At 43.2% G+C, this 24,347-nt stretch overlaps 1 protein-coding gene across 1 annotated transcript in view; it reads left to right on the top strand.

The window, feature by feature from the left end:
* Positions 1-24,347, top strand: part of ATP8A2 (ATPase phospholipid transporting 8A2) — a 457,609-nt gene that overhangs the window by 81,782 nt on the left and 351,480 nt on the right. The window contains exon 7 of the mRNA XM_033950263.1: positions 4,605-4,693. Within this exon, the coding sequence (XP_033806154.1) occupies positions 4,605-4,693 (89 nt within the window). The remainder of the gene's footprint in view (positions 1-4,604; positions 4,694-24,347) is intronic.

Raw genomic sequence — 24,347 nt, 5'->3', positions numbered from 1 at the left:
TTAAGGAGAGAGGGAAGAATCAGAGAATAATTGGGCACAACCACTGACCCGCAAGCTTTGCTTTGAAGAATGCTGGTGTAGAAGGACCGAGGTTGAAATAGACACTAGAAAATGACATGGGATTATTTCCCGCGGTTATCCGCGGGGACGGGAACGGTGATGAATTTTGTCACCATGTCATTCTCTACTCAGGAGTAACCTAAGGAAATAGTTTTTTTACAGTCACCCGAAGAGATGGTTGAGACTGTGTCTGAATTCAAGGAAGTGTGGGATAGGCATGTGGGATCTCTTAGAGAGAGGAAGAAATAATGGTTCCTGTGGATAGTCAGACTGATGGGACATTTGGCCTTTATCTGCCATCATGTTTCTATGGTGAAACTGTGAAAAAGTGGTAGAGTTTTGGGGAAAAGTAGGTTCAAAAACACATAAATTATCAGGTGGAAACTAAATTCTGTCTTTTAGGATTGCTAACCCATAAACTTAGTAAGTTGAAGTGAAGCCTGGTTAAGTGGAGTATTATGGCAGTATGCAATGTGCTAGTATGGTGCTGGAAACAAGCTGTTGCACTGATATTATAACATCATCACATCGAAGGTCCAGCTCCCCATTGGTGCATTGATCCACTGCTTCGAGACATTGGTGTTCTTCTATTCAACACTTGAGTTGAAGGAAGCATCTATCTTCAAAGCGCAAAAGAGCTGTTCACCGATCCTCCTCATCTTCTTACTTGAATTGGTACCGAAGACATTGTAAGCATCGATCTCCTCGATGCACAGCTTCTCCAAAGTTTTCAGAAGATTCTGAATCAGAAGGTGACCTCACTGGTTCTGCAGCTGAGGCTTATGACACCCCTTCGGAACCATTTTCACAGAAAACTCTGAAAATGAGATCTCCTACAGAAAGACTGTCTTTTACTAAATATATTAGACAGTTAGGCAAAGATTTGTACCTGTCAAATTGGAAGCTGACTCTGGCTTTAGTGCTTAATACTTGGAAGCTTTGGACTATGATGAGCCTCCCAAAGAGCTCCTCAAATTACCGCTGCATGGCATTCTCAAGGAGACTCCTCAATAATTGGGAAACACCTCTGACTGTCACAGTAGCTCCAAGAAAACTTGATTCCATTTACAGAATCATTTCTTCTCTGGGATTTGATAAACCACAGCTTTAGCACCAGTCATTACTTGTGGAATCAACCTTGAAAAAATCTTTTGCTTCAAAGGTCTATACCTCAGTGCCACCATGGTGAGAAGACAGTACTATGGACATATTTGGACGTCACCTTTACCAAAATTCTATGTTGGCGAACAGGGTCCTTAATTACAATTTCTACATGTCATGTTATCTTAAGCAGCTGGTGCGAAAATTGCCCACCTTTGACAAAAATATTCCTGCACATCTTCATTCACAACATCTTTGGCACTCTTTCCCAAACTAGAAAGTACTTAGCAAAGCCAGCTTATGATGCCATCGAATTGTCATCTAGGGCATCTGCTATATCAGTGGTATGAGATGCCTAGCATGGTTGAGAGTCTCGGATATGAGCATCAACCTGCAAGACAGATTGGCAAACATTCTATGTTTTGGAGAAGAACCTTTTGGTGATTCTATTGAGATAGCCATGCAAAAGTTGACTCAACATGAAAGAACTGGAATTCTTTGGTCAGAATGAAGACTAAGCCTCCCTCGGCTTCACAGTCATCTAAACCCGCCTCCTTATATCAAAGGCGATATTCTGCTAAACCTTCTGCCCCTCGTTCACCTCAGCAGAAGAAACAAAAGCAACAGCGGCCTCAAAAATCTCAGCCAACAGCTCCTCAAAAACCTGCTCAGTCTTTTTGACGAGCTCATGGAGAGCATAGCCGCTGTCCCTGTCTCTCAGCCTCTTCCTCAGCCAATCGGAGGTCTGCTCCAATTATACCATCAATGTTGAATGCTGATAACAACCTATTTGTGGATTCTCAAAGTCATTGAAGAGGGTTACTCTCTTCATTTTGTCACTATACCTCCAAATCATCCTCCAAGAGAGTCCACTTTCAACCCTCAGCAGCCATCCCTTCTTCTTTGGGAAATAGAGTCTCTACTCCATCTGAATGCCATAGAGATAGTACCCCCTGCTCAAAAGAATCAGGGCTTCTACTCTCAGTATTTTCTCATCCCAAAGAAGATGGAAGGTCTCCATCCAATTCTAGACCTCAGAGACTTGAACAAATTCTTAGTACTGTAAAAGAAAAGTTTCACATGGTATCCTTAGCAATTCTATATCCCCTCTTAGATCAAAACGATTGGCTATGCTCTCTGGATCTAAAATAAGCTTATACCCACATACCAATTCATGCTGCCTACAGAAAATTTCTAAGGTTTCAGGTAGCCCATTAACACTTTCAATATAAAGTTCTGCCCTTCAGCTTGGCATCCATGCCCTGAGTATTTACCAAGTGCCCAGTAGTAGTGGCAGCAGCTTTAAGGGCTCAAGGACTCCCAGATTTTTCCTTATCTCGACGATTGGCTCATAAAGATGCCTCTTCTGAAGAGGAATTCTCTGCAACATAGTCAACGATTCTGTTTCTTCAGCAGTTGGGGTTTGATGTAAATTTTCCTAAATCTCAACTTCAACCCTCTTAGATGCTTCAATTCATAGGAGCCCTGCTAGACACGATTCAACTCATGGCGTTTCTACCTCAGCAAAGACAAGACAATTTGATTCAACTTTGCAATTAAGTTTATCTTCTTCCATCCATCTCAGCCAGACAAATGATGATCTTATTAGGTCACATGGCGTCCACAGTCCATGTTACCCTCTTTGTGAGGCTCCATCTCAGGACACATCATTGGTCACTAGCATTTCAATGGTGTCAAGCTCTTGGCCCACTCTCACAAGAGATTACAGTCACATCATCACTTTGTCAATCTCTGCAGTGGTGGATGAATTCCTCCAATCTTTCCAAAGGGCTCTTGTTTCAAATCCCTCCACATCAAAAGGTTCTAACCACAGATTCATCTAAATATGCTTGGGGAGCTCATCTGGACTGTGTTCGCACACAGGGTCACTGGTCCGCCCAAGAGCAATAATACCACATTAATCTCTTGGAACTCGGGGCCATTCGCAATGCTCTCAAGACTTTTCAACACATTCAAGTCCTACTAATATGCACAATCAAGTCGCAATGTTTTACATCAACAAACAAGGAGGAACAGATTCTCTCATTTTTTGTCGAGAGGCTGGGCTATTGCTCACAACATATTCTTCAAAGCGATCTCTGTCCAAGGAGAGAAGAATACTATTGCCAACAAACTCAGCAGGTTTCTTCAAGCACACGAGTGTTCACTTTACTCCTTAATACTGCGTCAAACATTCTCTCTTTGGGGTACTCCTCAGATAGACCTGTTTGCGTCCCCTCTCAATCACAATTTACCTCAATTCTCTTCCAGACAATTCTCCCCTCATCGCATAAAGGCAGATCTCTTTTTCCTGGATTGGTCGCACAAGTTCCTGTATGCTTTTCCACCAATTCCTCTTATACTCAAGATATTAGTCAAGCTCAAGCAGCAGCCGGCCATCATGTTCCTCATAGCTCCTTGGTGGCCTAGACAACCATGATTTTTCCCTTCTATTTCAGCTTAATGTCAAAGATCCATTTCCACTGCAGATTTTTCCATCTCTTCTCACACAAAATCAAGGGTCTCTCTTATATCCCAATCTTCAGTCATTACACCTGACAGCTTGTAATATTTCCATTGTTTGTTGACAATGCACTAAAGCCACTATTATCGGTCTGTGAAGCTTATCTCACTCTTGTGCATTTATTGGAGTTCAGAATGCAGAGTCAATTTCAAACTGCTGTTTGAATTTAATATTAAGAATCTTCGGAATAAATACTTCCAAGAAATCTGTAATATCGCAGGCCTCCCTACTTTCTGGTATGCCCAAAAGCCTAAAGTTATTCGATCGTGCCTTGTTGCACATTTCTTCATTGTCACGTTCTAGTTGTGCCACATGCTTCTTCTGCTGATTAAGCAGTTTAATAGCCTCTTCAGCTGCCTCTAGTACTTCAACTCTGGCTTTGAACTGAGTAATCTCCTCTTTAAAAGCATTGATGTCAGCTTTTATTTCTTTATTTCTTCTGTGTTCTGCTTGGTGTCGATTAGCAGCTCACGGAGACCACACAATTTCTCTAATATGGCAAGTGAGTCTGCACATGCACTTTTGTTAGAGTAATTTTTCTGAGGAGAAACCCGGTCTGTATTGCGTCTCTTTCCAGGTTTGCTGAATGCCATGCTACTTTTGCATGTATTATGGAGCAGTACTTACAGAGATAACGGGGAAAAGCATTGTCTTTTCAATAATTTGACGTGGTCACCACTGGAGCTAAGCCACTAAGCTGCCATCTTATGTAGAGCTTGCTAGCGCGTCCTGTAATATTACTTCCTTAAACACGACTGCACAAGCAATAGTCCTACTTAGACGGGCAGATGAAAAAACAGCTTAAAGTTGAGCTGATAAATCATCTGCTTATGTTGTGTGGTGTTTGCCTTGCTGAATAATGATTGACTTCTAAGTGAAGCTGTAACTTGTTTAAAGTTGTTAACATTTCTCATTTCAGGTGAAATATGTGTTTTCTGACAAAACAGGAACTCTCACTTGCAACATTATGAATTTTAAGAAGTGCAGCATTGCTGGAATTACATATGGGTATGTATATTTTACATTACTTTTCTTAGAGAAATTGTCCTAGTTTCTTGTTGTTTTCCTAGCTCTAACTTTTGCTATTGACAAAATTAAGTACAAAACTTTTAACAGCTTTTAAAAACTTGTAAAAGGATATGAAAAAATACTAACTATAGTAGACTCTCAATTAACTGGCACCCATGGGGATTGATAGATGCTAGATAAATGTAGTTTCTGGTTCCTTGAGAGTTACTGTTAAAAATAGGCCTAACTGATACTATCCCCCATACTATGGCATACCATAAACTGTTCCAGATAAACTACCGGACATGTGGTAGGCAAAGCGTGGGCCTGCTTGGTATTACAGTATTACAGTATTTCTTTGGATTTTTTTTTCTAGTTGCTTGAGAGTTCTGGATAATTGAGTTACGGTTAACAGAGAATCTACTGTAATTAATTTTAATTCTTGCTCTTTTTTGTTAACAATAAATCTATAAAGGCAAAAGTATATTTATTTAAGAGACTACACAAGATTCAATTTTAGCTATGTTTTATTTAATTCATTAAGTTAAATCCTGTTACATAAACATAAGAGTCTGTACGTTAGATGATCAATCTGTGCTCGTGAACTGCTTGCAGAAGGGTGTTAATCACATCTTTCAGCTCCTACTCTTTCACCAGTGGGGTATAGTGCCCTCTTCAGTTTTTCCTTCTGCTAGTGAATAGAGAAGTTGTGTTCTGATCTGCTCTATTTGTTTTTTTTCTGGTATTTTTCTTTTGCTCCGGGAAGCTTTGGTGCCAAGAGTTCCCCATTTTGGGGGCTACTCTGCCTGGAAGAGGACACAGTAGCTTGCAGGGCAGCCCCAAGGTGGATCTGTTGATTCAGCCTGTTTTGTGCTTTTTCAAGGTTTAGGATCCGTTCCCATGAGAGCCGGCTCGCCTTCTGATTTATCAGAGGCTTGAGCGCAGATTGTTGGCCTCCTCTGTGAATCCCTTTGGGTTTCAGGGAGCTGGCTGTGTTTTGATCTCCCCTCCATCACGTTGTGAGGATCTGTGGGGGTGGAGTCCTCAGTCAACATTTATCTGACTGGCAGCCCGAAGATCTCCAGTTGTGAACTGTTTATTACAAGTACTGTATTTGAAGCAGAAAGTCCTCCCCATTCAGTCAGGCTGCAGCAAAGCTGACACAGGCAGGCACCAGCAAAGCACAGTGATTACAGCCCAATATTCCCTATTGGTAGGGGAAGGCGAGTACTGAAAAGGTTAATTTTAAGGTTTCTGGGGCCAGAGCTAGGGTCCCCCTCCTCCAAAATCCCTTTCTCTGATTTTTTTACCTTCATGAGCACCCCCATGGGTTGTTTTTGGTGCAAATTTGCTGACAGTGGGATAGGCACATGGGATCTCTTAGAGAGAAAAAGAGATAATGGTTACTGCAGATGGGCAGACTGGATGGGCCATTTGGCCTTTATCTGCCATCATGTCCTACTTCACAGAACGCAGTTTTAAAGTTCAGGCAATGAACGAAATTTCAATTTCTTCAGCTCAAATCTATGGTGTTCCACAAGGTTCTATTCTATCACCTTTACTATTTAATATCTTTCTATCTCCACTTCTAACTTTAGCACAATCTATTGGATTTACGATCTTCGCCTATGCAGATGACATTCAACTCCTTCATCCAATCGACACTTCTAATACTTCTGACATAAAAGATATTAACAATAAACTGGATTCCATAAACGACTGGCTCTACTCTAACAAACTTTCCCTTAATGTTAACAAATCCCGTGGACTCTTATTCTCAACCAAAAATACTGAATCCTTACCGGAAAAAATAGCTATTAAATCAGTTCCTATCCAAATGGAAACAAAAATAAAACTTTTAGGGGTAATTATAGATAAAGATTTATCATTCCACGATCACATCAGTTCTATAATAAAAACTTGTTTCTATAAACTCCGTATCATTCGTTCATTGACTTCAATCTTACAGACCGAATCAATCACAATCCTGGTTCATTCTTTGATCATCTCTCACCTAGACTATTGTAATTCCCTTTTTAACGGTCTCCCACAAAAAGAAATCCGACGTCTTCAATTGATTCAAAATACAGCAATAAAACTCATTTACAAACTAGGGAAATATGATCACGTCACTCCAATTCTGAAAGATGCCCACTGGCTTCCTGTGGCCCACCGAATCACATATAAAATTATTCTCTTGACCTTTAAAATAAAATCCTCTCATTTGCCTTCATTTCTACATAAACTTCTCATCCCCCAATGTTCATCTCGTACTCTGAGATCCACAAATCAAAATCTTCTTCTGATTCCCTCTATTAAAAATTTTTATTACACACGGAAAATAAATTTCTCTGTTACTGCTCCAACACTATGGAATTCTTTACCACAACCTCTTCGTGACGAACAACAACTAGATAAATTTAAGATAGGCCTAAAGACTTTTCTATTCCGTGATGCATTTATTTCAGTTTAGTATCTATTTCTCAGTTATTTTTAATTATTTAACTTCAAAAAATTATTTCAAAGACTTTTCCCCACCCAAATGTTTTTTTCCCATCCCCTCTTTCTCCCTTTTCTCTCAACATTGTAACTTTACCCTACCATAAACCTCTTCCCTCACAATCAAGTTTGTCTAGTCTATGTTTTAATATACACTGTCTGTACCTCTAAATATTGAATATATTAACTCCTCTTCCTTTTTTATATTTTTATTGTAATGTACACCGGCCAGATATTTATTTGATGGTCGGTATATTAAAACCTAATAAACTTGAAACTTCTATCATAGATTTTAAACAATCTTTTTTTCTAAAGCCTCCATCTACCTCAAAACCTATTGATTTGGCTCAGAATCGACCTCAATCGACTCCTCAGCCTGTTCTGCTCCTATATAATGCCAGTTTTGTGCTTAATGGTGGGCTGAGGAGCATCTGTGTTCCACATGCCATGGGACATGTGAGAAAGGGGTGGTAGCCTTGGGCTTAGCCTCCTCTGAGTCCTCTAGGTTTGGAGAACCGCAGGGGGTCCGAATGGTAGGGAGAAAATCCCTCCTAGAGGTCTCAAACAATGAAGGCATGAAATGTAAGTGTGTGAATGCTGCAGAGCCCAAGAGAAGCCAATCTGAGATCCTGCAGGGGTCCATGAGGCCACCTGTGCAAGGATTTATCCCAGAATTTGTGAATGTCATGTGGAAAGCTTATTTGAAGGGTTTGAGATGTGCTGCGCTACCTGAGGGTATGCTAGCAGTGAGCTAAGGAAAGATGCCTCTTCTGGAGGTTTCACCGTTGTGGAGAAAGCTGGCTTCCAGCCATGGTTCCTTTAAACTGAGCAGGAGTCCTCCACCATAGTCCTGCCAGTGAGTGGTTCTGTTTCACTATCACATTTTCAAATCGCAAGGAGCAGGGCAAGCTCTGTAGGGCTTTAGGGAATCTGCCTGTCTCTAAAGATTGAAAATATAATTTTGATATACTGCCCCTCTTCCCTCCCCCTCCCATTACTGACAGCTATGCAGTTGGAGGACTCTCGCTCATCTTACAGGGAACTGTGCTCCCAGCCTAAGTGACCAAGCGGAACAAGACTGGAAGGACTGGAGGTCAGACTCCATACCTTTATTGTCCCAAAGCTCAGCTGCTTTCCTGAGTGATTCTGGTTTCCTTTCAGGGACTGGGAGTCAAGAAGTGATAGTTGCTCTCGACCAGGGAGACAATCCATTGATGCGGTGGCTTTTCAAGTCAGCTACCACCCCACATGTTATTACTGATGCGCTCAGGGAGTTAAAGTTGGAGCCCTAGTAGCTATCCACTTCACAGTGCATAGTCATGAGCAATTCAGATACTCAAACCAACTTTTTCCCTGTTTACCTGGACATCACCTTGCTGGTCACTGAGCAGTGGAAGACTCTGGAAGGCTCGCTGAAGGTGGAAAAAACTATGTCCAAATTTTACCCTATGGCTCCAGATTTTTAGCAGCTGTTTAGTCATCTGAAGGTGGATTCAAACGTACCTCTCTCCCTTGCTAAAAGATGACCAGATTGCAAGTTGTATGTGGTTCATAAGAGGCAATTTGAAATGCTGGCTTTGGGGATCAGAGCTGCAGCAACAGCGTCATTTGCGGCACGTGCTTGCCACACCAGGTTAAAGCGGAGTCCTACTTTGGAGGAGGACATCTGCCCCCAGCTGGTGCTGGAGGGAGTGGATTATGTGGCAGATGCTCTATATGACATCATCAGAGTCATGAGCAAGGTTTCAGTGTATGGCGTTTCAATTCGCAGGATGCTTTGGATCGGGTAATAGGTGGAAGATTCAGCCTCCAAAGCCACTCTGAACAGTCTGTCCTTCAAAGGGCAGATGCTGTTTAGTAAAGACTTAGATGACCTTATGGCCAGCGCGGTAGATTGGCTGCCCTAAATCTCTGCCAGACAACAGACCTCACTGACCCATTGGGGGAGAAAGTGGCAATTTTTGCTCCTAATGACATTCCCACCAGTACTTTGTGGGTTCCTGCACTTAGAGATCTTATCAGACAGAGATTTAAGAACTCCAGATGTCAGCAAACCCTCAGGGTCTAGCATCTGCACAAGGATGTCACAAGGATGCCAGGTTGGCAGCTGTGTCCCCACACATTGGTGGGAGGCTGTCAGCATTCTGGATGGAGTAGGAAAAAGTTTCCTCAGACTACTGGGTCCTAGATTCAAGAGGGCCACAAGATCGAGATCTATTGCCCTTCTTCAGATCTGTTCATCGACTCGCCAGCCAGATGGATGGAAAAAGAGGCCAGGGTCTGAGCGTTGGTGGAAAGGCTATTGGGCATTCAAGCCATAGAACCAGTTCCTGAAGAAGAATCTGGCTCTGGCAAATGATACTCCATATACTTCATAGTGCCCAAGAAAGAGACTGGAGACAGATTGTGGACCGTCTTCTGCATGGAGACGGTTCGATCAGTCATTGCAGTGGTGGCTCCGGGGGAATTCTTAGCTTCTGCAGATCTGATAGAGGCGTACCTTCATATTCCCATTTTCCAGGATCAGAAGAAATATTTGAGATTCCATGTCCTTCAAAGGCATTTCTAGTTTGCAATTCTATCTTTTGGGTTGGCAACAGCCCCATTTACCTTCACCAAGGTGATGGTGTTGGTCGCAGCTCACCTCCATAGGATGGGGATACAACTAGACCTATATCTGGATGACTGGCTGATCAGAGCACCATCAAGGCCGGAGGGTGAGCAGGTAGTGCATCAAGTTGTGGATTTCCTACAGGATCTGGATTGGATAGTGTCACAGAGCTGCCCCTGTGCCTAGTGAGGAAGCCTTGCCAGTAAAGGGAAATGGGGTTAAAACCCTTGAAAATATTTCTAAACCTGCTAAGGAGAGTCCTAAAGCAGCTGCTAGGAATACTTACAAACCAAACCTTCCAGCAATGAAACCTCCTAAAGCCTGCCTAAAGCAGGCAGATCTGGTTTAGCTTTACCTAAGCCAGTTATAAGAAAACAAGTGGAAAGACTACATCTCCCAGCAGGCATAGAGCCAGAGAAAGGAAAGAGCAGGGCTGGAATACAAGCCACTCCTAATCAGGCTCAAATTGGTTTAAGCCAGGTGGGAAGCTCTCTGAGAGAAGGCTGTCCTAACACACCTGCAGGGTGGACTAATCAGCTTCCTGCAGGGAAAGAAAAGGGAGTAGTTTTCTCAAAAGAGGGGAGCCAGCTCCAGAAGCAGTTGGAGAGCCAGTCTCAGAATACACACCTGCTCCCGACCCAACAATCCAGAGCCAATCAGCAGGTTGCAAGCCACAGATTGCCAGCCCAGAGAATCAGGAAGCCACAGTTTACCTCCTGGCTACCAGCCCAGGCATAGGTTGGTGAGATAGAAGCCACAGAGAACGGTGAGTCTATGTTTGGGCAAGACAATGAGATGGCTGATGAGGACCTTGCTTATAATATGGAGATAGAAGAAACAGAGTTGCCCAGTATAGAAGAAATGGAAACAAGCTAATCTTTTCCTGTTAAAGAGAGATGGGTTAAAATTTGGACTGTGTACTAGATTAAGAGACGGTTGAAAACTTTACAGTTGGGACAAGTTTTTTTTTTTTTTCCTCTTTTGAGATAATGGGCTTGGAACTGACAATTGTTTATGTTTTGAATGCTGCAATGATATACCATGTGATACAAACCTGAAGAAGCCTGTTTGAAAGTTTGTTTTGATTTTGATCAATAAATTACACCAGGAAAGTGCACCTCTGTCACCCCTGTTTTTTAATTATTCCAATACCAAGCTACCAATAGAACCTCACGTAACCACTCGGCTGAGGATTTGTGTGCACTGGGTAAGGCCACTTACTGAGCCCAGCTTGGCTGTGCCCGGTCACAATAGACAACTTCAAGAAGAGTCATCTAGAGCCGACCCAATGCTTGGAGAATTTGGAAGCCTACTTTGACACAGTGAATGGCCGCATTGTTCTTCCCAAGCCACAGAAACTCAGGAAGCAGATTGTAGAGCTCTTAGCAATGCTGAATCCCACGACCTGGCATTACCTCCAGGTGTTGGGCTCGGTGGTGGCCTCCCTTGAAGTAGTTCCTCAGGCGCAGATGCATATGCATCCCCTCCAGGATTCCCTGTTCTCTAGGTGGTTCCTACAGTGTAATTTCCTCCAGCTGCAGCTTCCCTGGATAGGAGAAGTGAGTAACAGCTTGTGCTGGTGGCTTCAGGGAGACTACTTATCAAAGTTCATACCCTTCTGAACCTCCTCATGGGTGACATTTATGACTAACACCAGCCTGTTCGGCTGGGGGGCCTATTGGGACGGTCATTCGCTGCAGGGCCAATGGACCATCCCGCAAAGACAGTGGTTCATAAATCATCTGGAGCTTTGAGCCATTCATCTAGCATTGAGGGCATTGGAGAAGCACCTGGAAGGAAAGACAATCAAAGTGTTCTTGGAGAGTGCCACTACAGTAGCTTATGTGAACAGACAGGGAGACACCAAAGTGCTCCATTAAGTCTGGAGGCCTAGCTGTTGTTCAAGTGGGCAGAAGATCATCTTCAGGCACTCTCTCCAGCCCATGTAGCGGGTGGTTACTGACTGTCAAGTGTTGGGGAAGACCTGCGGTGGATTTGATAGCAGGGTTGGATACATTGGTTCAGCCCTGACCAGAAGAGAGGTTTCTATATGTGTTTCCACCATGGTAGGCTGGGCCATCCTCAGAATCGCAAATCACGCAGGACTTGTGATCCTGGTAGCTCCAGATTGGCCTCATCAGCCTTGGTATACAGATCTAGTGTGTCTCCAACAAGACAGATGTATCAAACTACCAATGCATACAGGGCTCTTCAGTCAGTAACCAATTACCATGAAGATCCTGGAGCACTCTAGCTCTTGAGTGCACGGCCTTAATCTGTAAGGATTATTCAAAAGTAGTCATTTTGACTTCTTCGAGCAAAAAAACCATTTACTTTGCAGCTTACGCTAAGACCAGCCTTTTCCAGCTCTGGTGCACCAAAGATCAGGTAGAATCTTTTGAGTCACTAATTCCTGTGATTCTGGCTTTTCTGCAGGCTGGACTAAAAAAGGGCCTAGTGATGGCGCGTCTCAAAGTTCAGGTGGCAGACCTCTTGTGCTTCCGAACTTGAAGAGGAAAGCTATCACTGGCATCTCATCTGGATGTGACCCGGTTTTTAAAGAGGGCACTCAGATTGCATCCTCCATTGCCTTTTCCATCCTGGAATCTTAATATCGCCTTGAAGAGCCTTTCTAAGCCTCCATATGAGCCTTTTCAAGAGGTGTCCCTTCTGGATCTCACGGTGAAGATAGTATTTCTGGTGGCAATAGTTTCAGCAAGACCTCAGAATTGCAGGGTCTTATCTGCAGAAAGCCCTTCCTCAGGATCAAAAAGGCTGGGGTTTCACTGTATACCGTACCTTCCTTTTTATTGAAGGTTGTGTCAGCCATTTACACTAACCAAGAGGTTCATTTGGCCACTATTCATCCTACAGGTTCTACTAATGCAGAGGCTGAATGTGCGAAGAGTTTTACTCCACTGCTTCAAAATGACCAATGATTCTTAGCTTTCCGACCATCTTTTTGTTTTTACCAATCAGTCAAGACAAGGCAGACCAGCCTCCAAAGCTTCTATCATCAGATGGATTTGCATGGCAATTTTGGCAACATTGGCTGTGGCAAACAGCCACTTCATTTTCTCAAAGCTCATTTGACTAGAAGTGTGGCGTCTTTATGGGTGGAGTCCAGGGCAGTTCCACCTGAAGAGATCCATAGAGCAGCTACTTGGTCTACTCTCCATACCTTTACAAGGTTCTACAGAGTGGACATTGCAGCTCAAGAGGATGCTACTTTTGGGTCCTCAGTTTTGCGGGCAGTTTCATCTGTCACATCCTAGATGTCTGACACTGCTTTGGTACTTCACCTAACGTACAGATTCTTGTGTTTATGTAACTGAATGAAAGATTTATGTTCTTACCTGGATAATCTTCTTTCTGTTAATATACAGAGGAGTCTGTATGGTCTGCCTTGTGCATTTTGCAATTCGCCTGCTTTCTGCCTCGGATAGCTTTATAGTCCAGAACGGGAGTTCTTCTCCTGTCATTTGGATAGACATGTATGAACTAATTACTGACCCCCTCTTTTACGAAACTGCAATAGCAGTTTCTAGCACAGAGAGCTGTGCTGAATGGCCCATGCTGCTCCTGAAGCTCATAGGAACTCTATGAGCATCGGGAGCAGTGCGGGCCATTCAGCACGGCTCCCCATGCTAGAAACTGCTATCGCAGTTTCGTAAAAGGAGGCCTGAGTTTGTTGAGCTTTGGAGCTCTTTATTTGTTAGTGGTAGTTGCCCACAGCAGGATGGTTTATTGATATATCTCTGTTACAAGTTCATGCTAATTATTCCTTTTCATGAATTACAGAGCAGAACAGAAATGTATGATATCTCCAGAGAAGTTGTCTGTGCCCCTCCTTCTCTTTTCTTCTGTTACAGTGGTTTATAGTTTATTTTATTTAATATACCGTCCTTCCTTATACAATAACCCATCTCAAAATTTATAAAACATACAATAAAATTAAAAGTTAAAAATTGCAGGCTATGATGCCTGCTGAGATCCAAGATGGCCACGATTATCTGACTGGGATGAGACGTGTCAAGAACATTCTGCTACTGTTATACTTGATTCGTTCCTGAGAATGCCGAAGCGTAGGGGAAAGAGTGTTGCTGCAGCCTAGCGGCACTCGGGGACTCCTCTGGTAACTATTGAGGATTTCTTGAGGCGCTGGCAGCAGGAGTTGGTATTATTGTGGAATTGCCTGCAGGAGATGCTGGCCTTGAGTGAAGCCACGGCGAGTCTCCTTGGGCTGGAATCGACACTGAGCCCCGATGCTAGGGCCCTGCCTCCACAGCCACAGGGAGCCAGCTCACCGAAGGAGAACACTCTGTCTGAAGAGGCAGACTCTATCCCCCGGGAGGCTTTACTGGGCCAGGTTTCTGAAGAGATCGATCCTGCAGCTGAAACATCATTGGAGCAAGAAGAGAAGCAAGATAGAATGGAGAGAAGCCCAGTGACAGTGGATTTTGACCCAGTGCCCACAGGTACTTTTACTGTTACAAAACTCACCAATGTAACCCTTGATTCCCTTTGGGACCTGGTGGCTAGTCTAGGGCAAACATTGTCTCCACAAATTAAGAACTTGGAAAATAAATTTTCTGAACATAAAGAAGAATTTAACAATTTCAAGCAAGAAACTTTGGCTGTAAAAACAAAGGAAGAAAATATGGAAAAAGAGCTCTTAGCTGTAAAAATGCTGCAAGGGGTTTTGATAAAGGACAATACCAACTTAAGAAGGAAGATGGAAAATTTAGAAAATAACTTTCGCTCTAATCTTAGGATATTAAATTTCCCTAAAGTTCCATCGATGTCCGCTAATGAAATGTTAAAAAAAATATTTCCCTGAAATTTTGAATGTTCCAGAGAACATACTTCCTCCTTTTGCAGATTTATTATCTTCCAAAAAAAATAAAAATCAAAGAGCAACATTCTTTAGTACAAGAACCAGATCCACAGATGGATATAACAACAAATTTGGAAACATCCCTTAAAGATTTAGTTAAACCAACTACTTTACTAGTCACAGTAGCATTGGCACCTGACAAAAATTGGATTCTGAAATTGTACTTTAAACACAGGCATAAGGAATTCCTAGGTCAAAAAATTCAGATGTTCCCAGACATGACATAGGAAACCCAGAAATGTCGACGACAGTTTTTTTGCTCCTTAAACCTAGGGCTCCTTTTACTAAGCTGTGTTAGCGGTTTTAGCGTGCGCTGGACTCGAACGCCTCCATAGAACTGGTGTTAGTATTTTCTGCATAGCGCGGGGCTTACCGTGCGCTAAAAACGCTACTGCAGCTTAGTAAAAAGAGCCCCAAGGGTAACAGCGATGGATGGTGTATTTTTGCTACGGTATCCATGTAAATTAATTGTTAAATATAGATCTCATACATATATATTCTTTGAACCATCACAGTTAATTGGGTTTCTCTCTATGAAAAGGCTTGAGGGGTTGATAACAACAATAAGTTAATGCGTTATTAATGCTCTGTAACCATAGTCAGATAATTAGCCTATCTTGATATTGGGTAAAAAAAAAAAACATGATTGCCTTATTTTGGTTTTTACTCATTAGATTCTTGGATCCAAAATTTTGGACTATAATATTGACTAAGTAATTGTAGTTTATGTTCTATTCATTATATCTTTTTCAATCATCTGTACAAGGAGATGTTTTTTATAATATTTAAATAAATAATAATAAAAAAAATTTGCAGGCTACAATGCTAGTAAATCTGAATAGAAAAAGCCTGTTCAAAAATAAGTTTTTAATAAAGTTCTAACTTTTTAAATATGTAAGTTCAAGACGTACTGTGGATGGGAATTAAGAGACAGTGAAAGATCAAAAAACCGCTCTCTCTCTGGTAAGTTCATAATGGATTGAACAAGAAGGAATGTGAAGACATTGATCGTTCAAAGAGCATAAAACTCTTGTTGGACAAAGGTGAATGAGTAAAGAAAGATATGATGGACTATTGCAATATATTGATTCAAAAGTCAAAATAAGAATTTTAAATTTAATACAAAACTGAATCAGAAGCCAATGATATTGAAGATACAAGGGAGTAAGATGATCATAACATGACATTAGAAAGAAGACAAAAAGCTGTATTTTGAACAATTTGTAATTTTCAAATCTGAGTCTGGGATAAGCCTGCATAAATACTATTGCAATAATCCAGTTTTGAGAGATTCAAAGAATAAATAATTATCTTTTGTAATTCCTTTTCAAGGAAGTTTGTTCCACAGTTTGGGGAGCCAAGAGAAAAAAAGACAGAATGATGTATTAATTCAAAATAAACTTGATGTGTAACTGGAAGTACCAAACAATGTTCATTGATAGAGTGAAAATCATGTTCTAGATTGGAATGTAGGCCTGTGATCAGGCCGAGCAGTCATTACCCATCACCTCTGCACTCCCCTGGAATTTCCTGGTCTTCCTTTCTCAGGCTCTGCTGAAACACCAGACATTGTTAAAACAAATACAACACATTTATTCACTCGTACTCTGTTTAAACATGTGACCAGGTCCTTTCAGCACATCCTGGTCATCTCTGGGTCCTCCCTGGTTCTCCATTCCTCTCCAGGTCTTCTCCAACCCTTCATTGGCCTTCCAGGTCTTAGGGCAGCTCCCAGAACCATTTAACAGTCTTTCTGTCAGGCTGCTACTTGATCTACTCTTCATTCCTTTTCTAGGTTTTACAGAGTGGATCTAGTGGCTCAGCAAGATACCACTTTTCGGTCCTCAGTATTGCGGGCAGGCTTTTCTGTCCCTCCTTAGACATCAGCCATTGCTTTGATATGTCACCACACATACAAACTGTGGATTAGATATAACTGAATGAAAGATTAGGTTCTTACCTGGATAATTTTCTTTCAGTTAATCTACTACAGATTCTGTACAGCTCGCCCTCTCTCTACTCTGTATTGCCTGCTTTCTGCCTCTGATATTTCTGTGTTTCAGGCCTGTAATCTTCTCCTGTCTGCCAGATGCCTTGATACCCAGGATGAGTGAGTGTATTCCTCAGCCTCTGGCTCCCTTATTGTTAGTGCCATTTGCACACAGCAGATTGTTTCTCTATGGTTGTGTTTCAATTGTCCTGATGTTTTCTTCCAATTCTTGTTTTCTAAGTTACAGAGCAGACCAGAATTGCTTATTATTTGCAGGAAGTTTCACTGTTCCCCTCTTCTTTTGTTCCAGTGGAGCTCAATTGCTTTGGGTCTTTACTGAGGTGTGAACAGGAGCTCCACCTCTGTTTGGGAGGTGCTCAAAGCTGTAAGTATTCTTATTCTGCAAGTCCAGTTTGCAGGAAGGGATAAATCACCACATGTACGGAATCCGTAGTAGATTAGCTGAAAGAAGATTATCCAGATAAGAAACTAATCCTACATTAAAGTGTATTCTGATTAAAAAAGAGTCTTATATTATGATTTGACATTGTGTTTCTTTTTTTTTTTCTGACTGTATAGATGATATAGGGCAGGGGTAGGGAACTCCGGTCCTCGAGAGCCGTATTCCAGTCGGGTTTTCAGGATTTTCCCAATGAATATGCATGAGATCTATTTGCATGCATTGCTTTCAATGCATATTCATTGGGGAAATCCTGAAAACCCGACTGGAATACGGCTCTCGAGGACCGGAGTTCCCTACCCCTGATATAGGGGCTCAAAGTACTTAGACATAGGTTATTATGGTACTTGTGTGTCTAAGTGCTTTGAAAATGAACCCTCATGAGCATCATTTTAGAAAGGATGTACATATCAGAATTGAGTGACAGAGCCTATTCTAAAAAACATGGAGGAATGGATATCTTTTGTTTTTTTTTTTCTGTTTATGTACCACGGAAGCATAAACATCTAAAATATTAACTGGTCAAAATGGGCACATAACTGTTTATGATAGGCATTATGTTAGCCTAGTGGTTAGAGCAGCTGTCTCAGCACCCTGAGGTTGTGACTCAGAGAATGACACAGGGACAAATTTGTCCCTGTCCCCATAGGATCTGTTTTCATCCCCGTCCCATTCCAGTGAGGTCTGTCCAGCACGGGTCTCTGTGCTAGAAACTGCTATCGCAGTTTCGTAAAAGAGGGGGTCAGTACATTATCAGTAATTAATTCATAGATGTCTGTCCAAATGACAGGAGAAGAACTCCAGTTCTGGACTATATAGCTATCCGAGACAGAAAGCACAATTCACAGGGAGGACCATACAGACTCCTCTGTATATTAACAGAAAGAAGATTATCCAGGTAAGAACCTAATCCCTGGAAGCTCTGTCCTCATCTGCACAGGTAAGAACCTAATCCCTGGAAGCTCTGTCCTCATCTGCACAAGCCTCGAACACTTATGATTTTAAAGTGTTTGAGGTTTGTGCAGATGAGGACAGAGCTTGCAGGGATGGGTCAGGGACAGAACTCATGGAGACAGGATGGAGGTGGATCCTGCAGGGACGGGAACAAATTTTTCCCCGTGTCATTTCCCACTGCAGCTTTTTGTTACTCTGTCACTTAACACTTCATTGTCCCAGATACAAAATAAATACCCGTCTAAAATATGTAAACCATTTTGATTGTGTAACTACACAGAAAAAGCGGTATATCAAGTCCCTTCCCCTTTACCCTTTTTTTTTTTCCCAGAAGCTGTCACAAAGCCCGGTATCCCTTGCCAATTTTGTTTTCATGTGGGGGTAGGGAGGGCCCTCAACCACTGAGGGATTAAGTGGGCAACCCCCCGATCCCTCTAATGGGGTTCTGCTCACTAGGACATTGATCTTTTTGGGCATAGATGTACATTACCTTTCTGAAATGGGGAATACACATTTTTTTGGCTTCCCCTTGATCCTCTCAAAACATGCCCAGACCATACCCTCTTTTCTTTTTTTTTTTCTTTTTAAATTCTTTATTAAAGTTTAAACATGAATAAAACATGCAACACTGCTGAGTACAAAGTCCACATTAACAATCCACCATAAAAATAACAATAAATATACTCATATATTCATCTTAAATCCGTCCCTCCCCCCACCCCATTATCAAATATGCAATAGGATCTTGATCTCTTCATAATCTTATAAATTCAATAATTTCAATTTCTTAATAATGACAGTCCAGGTTTGTAATGATTGTTGATAGTAGCCTCAACGTTTGGCTACATAAATTTCCATCTTCCCTATGATTAAAAATTTCACTCTCCATTCATGTTCATCTGGTACCAGGGACTGTTTCCAATAAACAGCTAAGAAGCATTTAATCACTGCTAACCCCATATGTAATAGGCGTGTTTGCCATCTAGTCACACAAATAGTAGACAACCCCAATAAACAACATTGAGGAGTATTGGGGACCGGAACCCCAATAAATGGGACAAAGAATTATCCCAGGACAAGCAGGCAGCATATTTTCACACATGGGTGACGTCACTGACGGAGCCCCACAGTGGACAGCCTCGAAAGCAGACTTGCTTGAAGATGTTTATAAGAGCTTCCGAGTGCTGCACCCCACATGCGCGCGTGCCTTCCCGCCCGAACTAGGGGGCGCATCTCCTGTGAGGATCCTCAGTTCAACGTTTTTCGCTCTGCAGCATACTTCGTTGCCTTCCTTCACAGTGGCTGTTTTTTGTTTTATTTTTGGTCACTGTGCTTCTCTTCTCTTTGTTCCATAATAATAAAAAAAATAAATAAATATTTTATTGTTTCTCCTTTTTTGTCCGGTCCACGGGCTTTGGGCCTAGGCCCACTCGCTCGTTTCGGTCGACATGGACTTTATTTTTTCTATGTCCCGGCCCCTTACTGGGTTTAAACGCTGTCGCCAGTGTAAAAAGACTATTTCCCTTACCGACCTTCATTCTCGGTGTTTGGGGCCTTCTCATTCCCCTGAAGAGTGTACATCCTGTTGGACTCTTCAGTCTCAGGCCTTTCGTCGTCGGTGCGACCAGTACCAGCAACTTTTTTGGCGGCATGGAGCCAGCCCCTGACAATGCCTCAATTTCGGCCTCAGGATTAGACTCGGCTTCGAAGACCCCGACCTTGGTTTCGAAGACCTCGACCGTGACTTCGGTACCCACCTCGGTCTCGAAGGCCTCGACCTCGGCTTCGGCTGGAGCTTCGGTCTCGAAGGCCTCGACTTCGGTGTTGAAGGCCTCGACGGTGCCTCCAGTGAAAATGTCCTTGCTGGGTAAGTCTCCTGTCTCTCAGGTGCCGTGCCTAAGAAGCCACCAGACTCTTCTTTGAGACCTCCTTCTAAGTGTGCCTCCAAGAGTAGGGAAAACTCATCTTCAAGGTCGCCCTCTTTGGAGCGCACTGCGGCACCTATGAGACCGGATCCTCCTGTCTCGGTGCCTATGTTCGAGGACATGTTGAAGACCATTTTAACCACGCAGATTTCCTCGATAGTGGCTCAACTTCTTCCGTCCTCAACCCTGCCTCCTAGGGACCAGCCTGAGCATCAATCTGAGCTTCCAGTGGTGTTGTCTCGAGGCAGATCTCATAAGCCGAAGCAAGTATCTTCCAGTGACTCTTCACCGGAGCCTCCATCGAAGTCTCTCCCGTCTTGCCTGAAGCATCGCTCGAGGCACTCGAGACATTTTTCTTCGAAGCTTTGTGCAGAGGCATCTGTGTCCCAGTCTCCTTCTATGGATACCGAGGCATCTGTGTCTCGTCCTTCTACAGCGAAACACAAGTCTCGATCTCGAGGCCTCGACTCGGAGTTTCACAAGATCAAGAAGTCCTCCATCGAAACCAAGTGTACGAGCCTCTTCTCCTGCATCGACACATTCTGTGCCTCGAACTCCAGGAATGTCATCTGTACGGAGTCTGAAGCGCAAACATTCGATGACTCCACCTCAGGTAGAGAGTGCAGCTTCTTCCATTACCATGCGTCTCGAGTCTGAACCTTTGTCTCAATACTCTAGAGAGGCGTCTCCTTCCTATTCTGTGGCTCCGAGGTCTTGTACTCCTTCACCTGATGAGTCCTCCACCTCCAAGTCTACTTCTTTTGCTAAGTTTGTTTTTGATGTGGGCCAGGCCCTCAAACTGGATCTTCATTCAGATTCTAAATATACTCCAGAATACTTGGCTGACATGGAACTTCCTCATCCTCCCAAGGAGACTTTGAGATTACCTATGACTCCAGTACTTAAACAGACTTTCATATGGAATATGGAAACTCCCTATTCTATTACGGCTATTCCTTCCAAATTGGAATCCAGATACCGTACTGTCCCCTGTAAGGGATTTGAGAAATCTCAATTATCCCATCAATCCCTGGTGGTGGAATCATCTTTGAAAAAGGCTCATCCTTCCAAGCTTTATGCTGCAGTACCACCAGGCAGGGAGGGTCGTACCATGGACAAGTTTGGCCGTCGTTTATACCAAAACTCGATGATGGCCAACAGGGTTCTTAATTATAATTACACTTTTTCTACCTATTTCAACCAATTTTTGAAATTGTTGCCTTCCTTTTATCCTGACATTTCTAAAGCACCTCTTCCGGAATTTAAACAAATTCTCAAGACTCTTTCTGAATTGAGACTCTTCATGTTACAGGCTTCCTATGATGCTTTTGAGTTATCATCTCAAGTATCTGCCTTTGCTGTAGCCATGCGTAGACTGGCTTGGCTATGTATTGTTGACATGGATCCCAATCTTCAAGATCAATTGGCCAACTTACCTTGTCAGGGGAACTAATTATTTGATTATTCCATTGAAGCGGCTACTAAGTGTCTCTCGGAGCATGAGCGCTCTTTTGCTTCTCTCATTCAACCAAAGCCCAAGACACCTCCAGCTCGGGCTTACAAACAGACACGTCGTTACCCCCAGAAAATGACTCCTGCTTTTTCCAGGCCTCCGCCTCGTCATCCTCAGCAGCAGCAACGTCAACAGAAATCTCAAACTCCTGCTGCCACCAAGCCAGCTCAGTCTTTTTGACGTTCCCAGCTTGAGCATTCCAACCTCCCTGCATCGGAATTCTCTTCTGCCCATAGGAGGTCGTCTTTCCCATTTTTACCATCAGTGGGAATTGATCACATCCGACCTCTGGGTTCTCGCCATTCTGCGAGAGGGATACTCTCTTCATTTCCTTCAAGTGCCTCCAGATCACCCTCCAAGAGAGTGTCCTTCCAATCAGTTGCAACTTCCTCTTCTTCAGGAAGCTCAGGCTCTTCTTCACCTTCGAGCTGTCGAGGAGATTCCTCTCTCTCAGCGGAACTTGGGATTTTACTCCCGTTACTTTCTGGTTCCAAAGAAGACAGGGGATCTGCGACCCATTCTGGACCTCAGAGCTCTCAACAAGTTCCTGGTCAAAGAGAAATTTTGGATGCTCTCATTGCCCACCTTGTATTCCCTGATGAATCAGGGAGATTGGATGTGCTCGCTGGATCTCAAAGAGGCTCACCCAGCCTCTCACAAATATCTCAGATTCCAGGTGGGATATCTTTATCTACAATACAGAGTCCTTCCTTTCGGACTAGCCTCTTCCCCCCAGAGTCTTCACAAAATGTCTGGTAGTGGTGGCTGCAGCTCTGCGCACTCAAGGTCTTCCAGTTTTTCCAAACCTCGACAACTGGCTAATCAAAGCCCCCTCTCAACAAGGGGTTAATGCAGCGACCCTACAGACTATTCTATTCCTCCAAAGTCTGGGCTTTGAAATCAACTTTCCAAAATCCCAGTTGACCCCATCTCAATCTTTCCAATTCATTGGGGCCACCCTGGATACTGTCCGCCTCAGAGCGTTTCTACATCCATCACGTTGAGATACCCTCATTCGCCTTTGTCATCAGGTGTATCGTCTTCCATCTATTTCTGCAAGGCAAATGATGATTCTACTCGATCACATGGCTTCTACAGTTCACGTGACTCCTTTTGCCAGACTTCACCTTCGTATTCCTCAGTGGACTCTGGCGTCCCAGTGGCAACAGGCGATCGACCCGCCTTCTCAACAGATTATAGTAACTCCTTTATTCAAGCAGTCTCTCCACTGGTGGATGCTCTTTTCCAATCTTTCCAGAGGTTTGCTGTTCCACACTCTACATCATCAGAAAGTGCTCACCACGGACTCATCCACTTATGCTTGGGGAGCCCATGTTGATGGCCTTCGTACACAGGGTCTGTGGACTTCGCAGGACCGTCGTTGTCATATCAATCTGTTGGAACTCAAGAGCGATTTTTCAATGCTCTCAAAGCCTTTCAACACCTTTTTAGACACTGTGGTTCTCATGCGGATGGACAACCAGATGGCCATGTATTATGTCAACAAACAGGGAGGAACGGGTTCTCATTCCCTGTGCCAGGAGGCTCTGAGGATGTGGACTTGGGCGATTCATCGCAACATTTTTCTCAGAGCTATCTACATTCAAGGTCAACACAACTGTCTGGCAGACAACTTGAGTCGCCTTCTACAACCTCACGAGTGGACACTCAATTATCCCACACTTCGTCAAGTTTTTGCTTGCTGGGGGACCCCGCAGATAGATCTCTTTGCGTCCCCCCTCAACTACAAGCTGACTCAAGTTTGCTCCCAGATATACTCCCCTCAGCGTCTGGAGGCAGATGCTTTTCTCCTGGACTGGAGGGATCAGTTTCTCTATGCCTTCCCTCTGTTTCCGCTCATTCTCAGGACTCTTGTAAACCTCAAGTCAACACATGCCACCATGATTCTCATAGCTCCTCGGTGGCCCAGACAACCATGGTACTCCCTTCTACTTCAACTCAGCGTCAGGGAACTTCTACTTCTACCAGATTTTCCCTCTCTGCTTACTCAGAGTCAGGGTTCCTTACTACATCCCAACCTGCAGTCGCTACACTTAACAGCTTGGTTCCTTTCAACCTAAATGACTCTTTCCAGTTCTCTCAGTCTGTACAAGATATTTTAGTGGCTTCAAGAAAGCCGTCCACTCGCCAGTGTTGCGGCCAGAAATGGACTAGATTTTCTACCTGGTGTTCCACCCGTCAGTTAGAGCCAATGTCTACCTCCTTGGCTTCTGTTTTGGATTATTTACTTCACTATCTCAGTCTGGACTTCAGTCTACGTCTATTCGAGTCCATCTCAGTGCGATTGCTGATTTTCATCAGCCTCTTGATGGGAAACCTCTCTCTGCACATCCTATGGTTTCCTGATTTATGAAAGGTCTCTTCAATGTTCATCCGCCACTTAGACCGCCTCCAGTGGTCTGGGATCTCAATGTTGTTTTAGCTCAACTCATGAAACCTCCATTTGAACCAATTGATAAAGCTCACCTCAAGTATCTCACTTGGAAGGCTGTGTTCCTGATTGCCCTCATGTCTGCTCGATGAGTCAGTGAGTTACAAGCTTTGGTTGCGAACCCACCTTTCACAGTTTTCCACCATGACAAGGTGGTCTTCCGTACTCATCCAAAATTCTTACCTAAAGTTGTTTCAGAATTTCATCTCAATCTATTGTTCTGCCAGTATTTTTTCCTGAGCCTCATTCTCATCCTGGAGAAGTGGCGCTTCATACTTTGGACTGCAAACGTGCCTTGGCTTTCTACCTACAACACACTCAACCTCACAGAACAACTCCTCAACTTTTCATCT

This window comes from Geotrypetes seraphini, chromosome 6, assembly GCF_902459505.1.
Source record: "Geotrypetes seraphini chromosome 6, aGeoSer1.1, whole genome shotgun sequence".
Lineage (NCBI taxonomy): Eukaryota > Metazoa > Chordata > Amphibia > Gymnophiona > Dermophiidae > Geotrypetes > Geotrypetes seraphini.
This window is presented reverse-complemented; position numbering and strand designations above follow the sequence as displayed.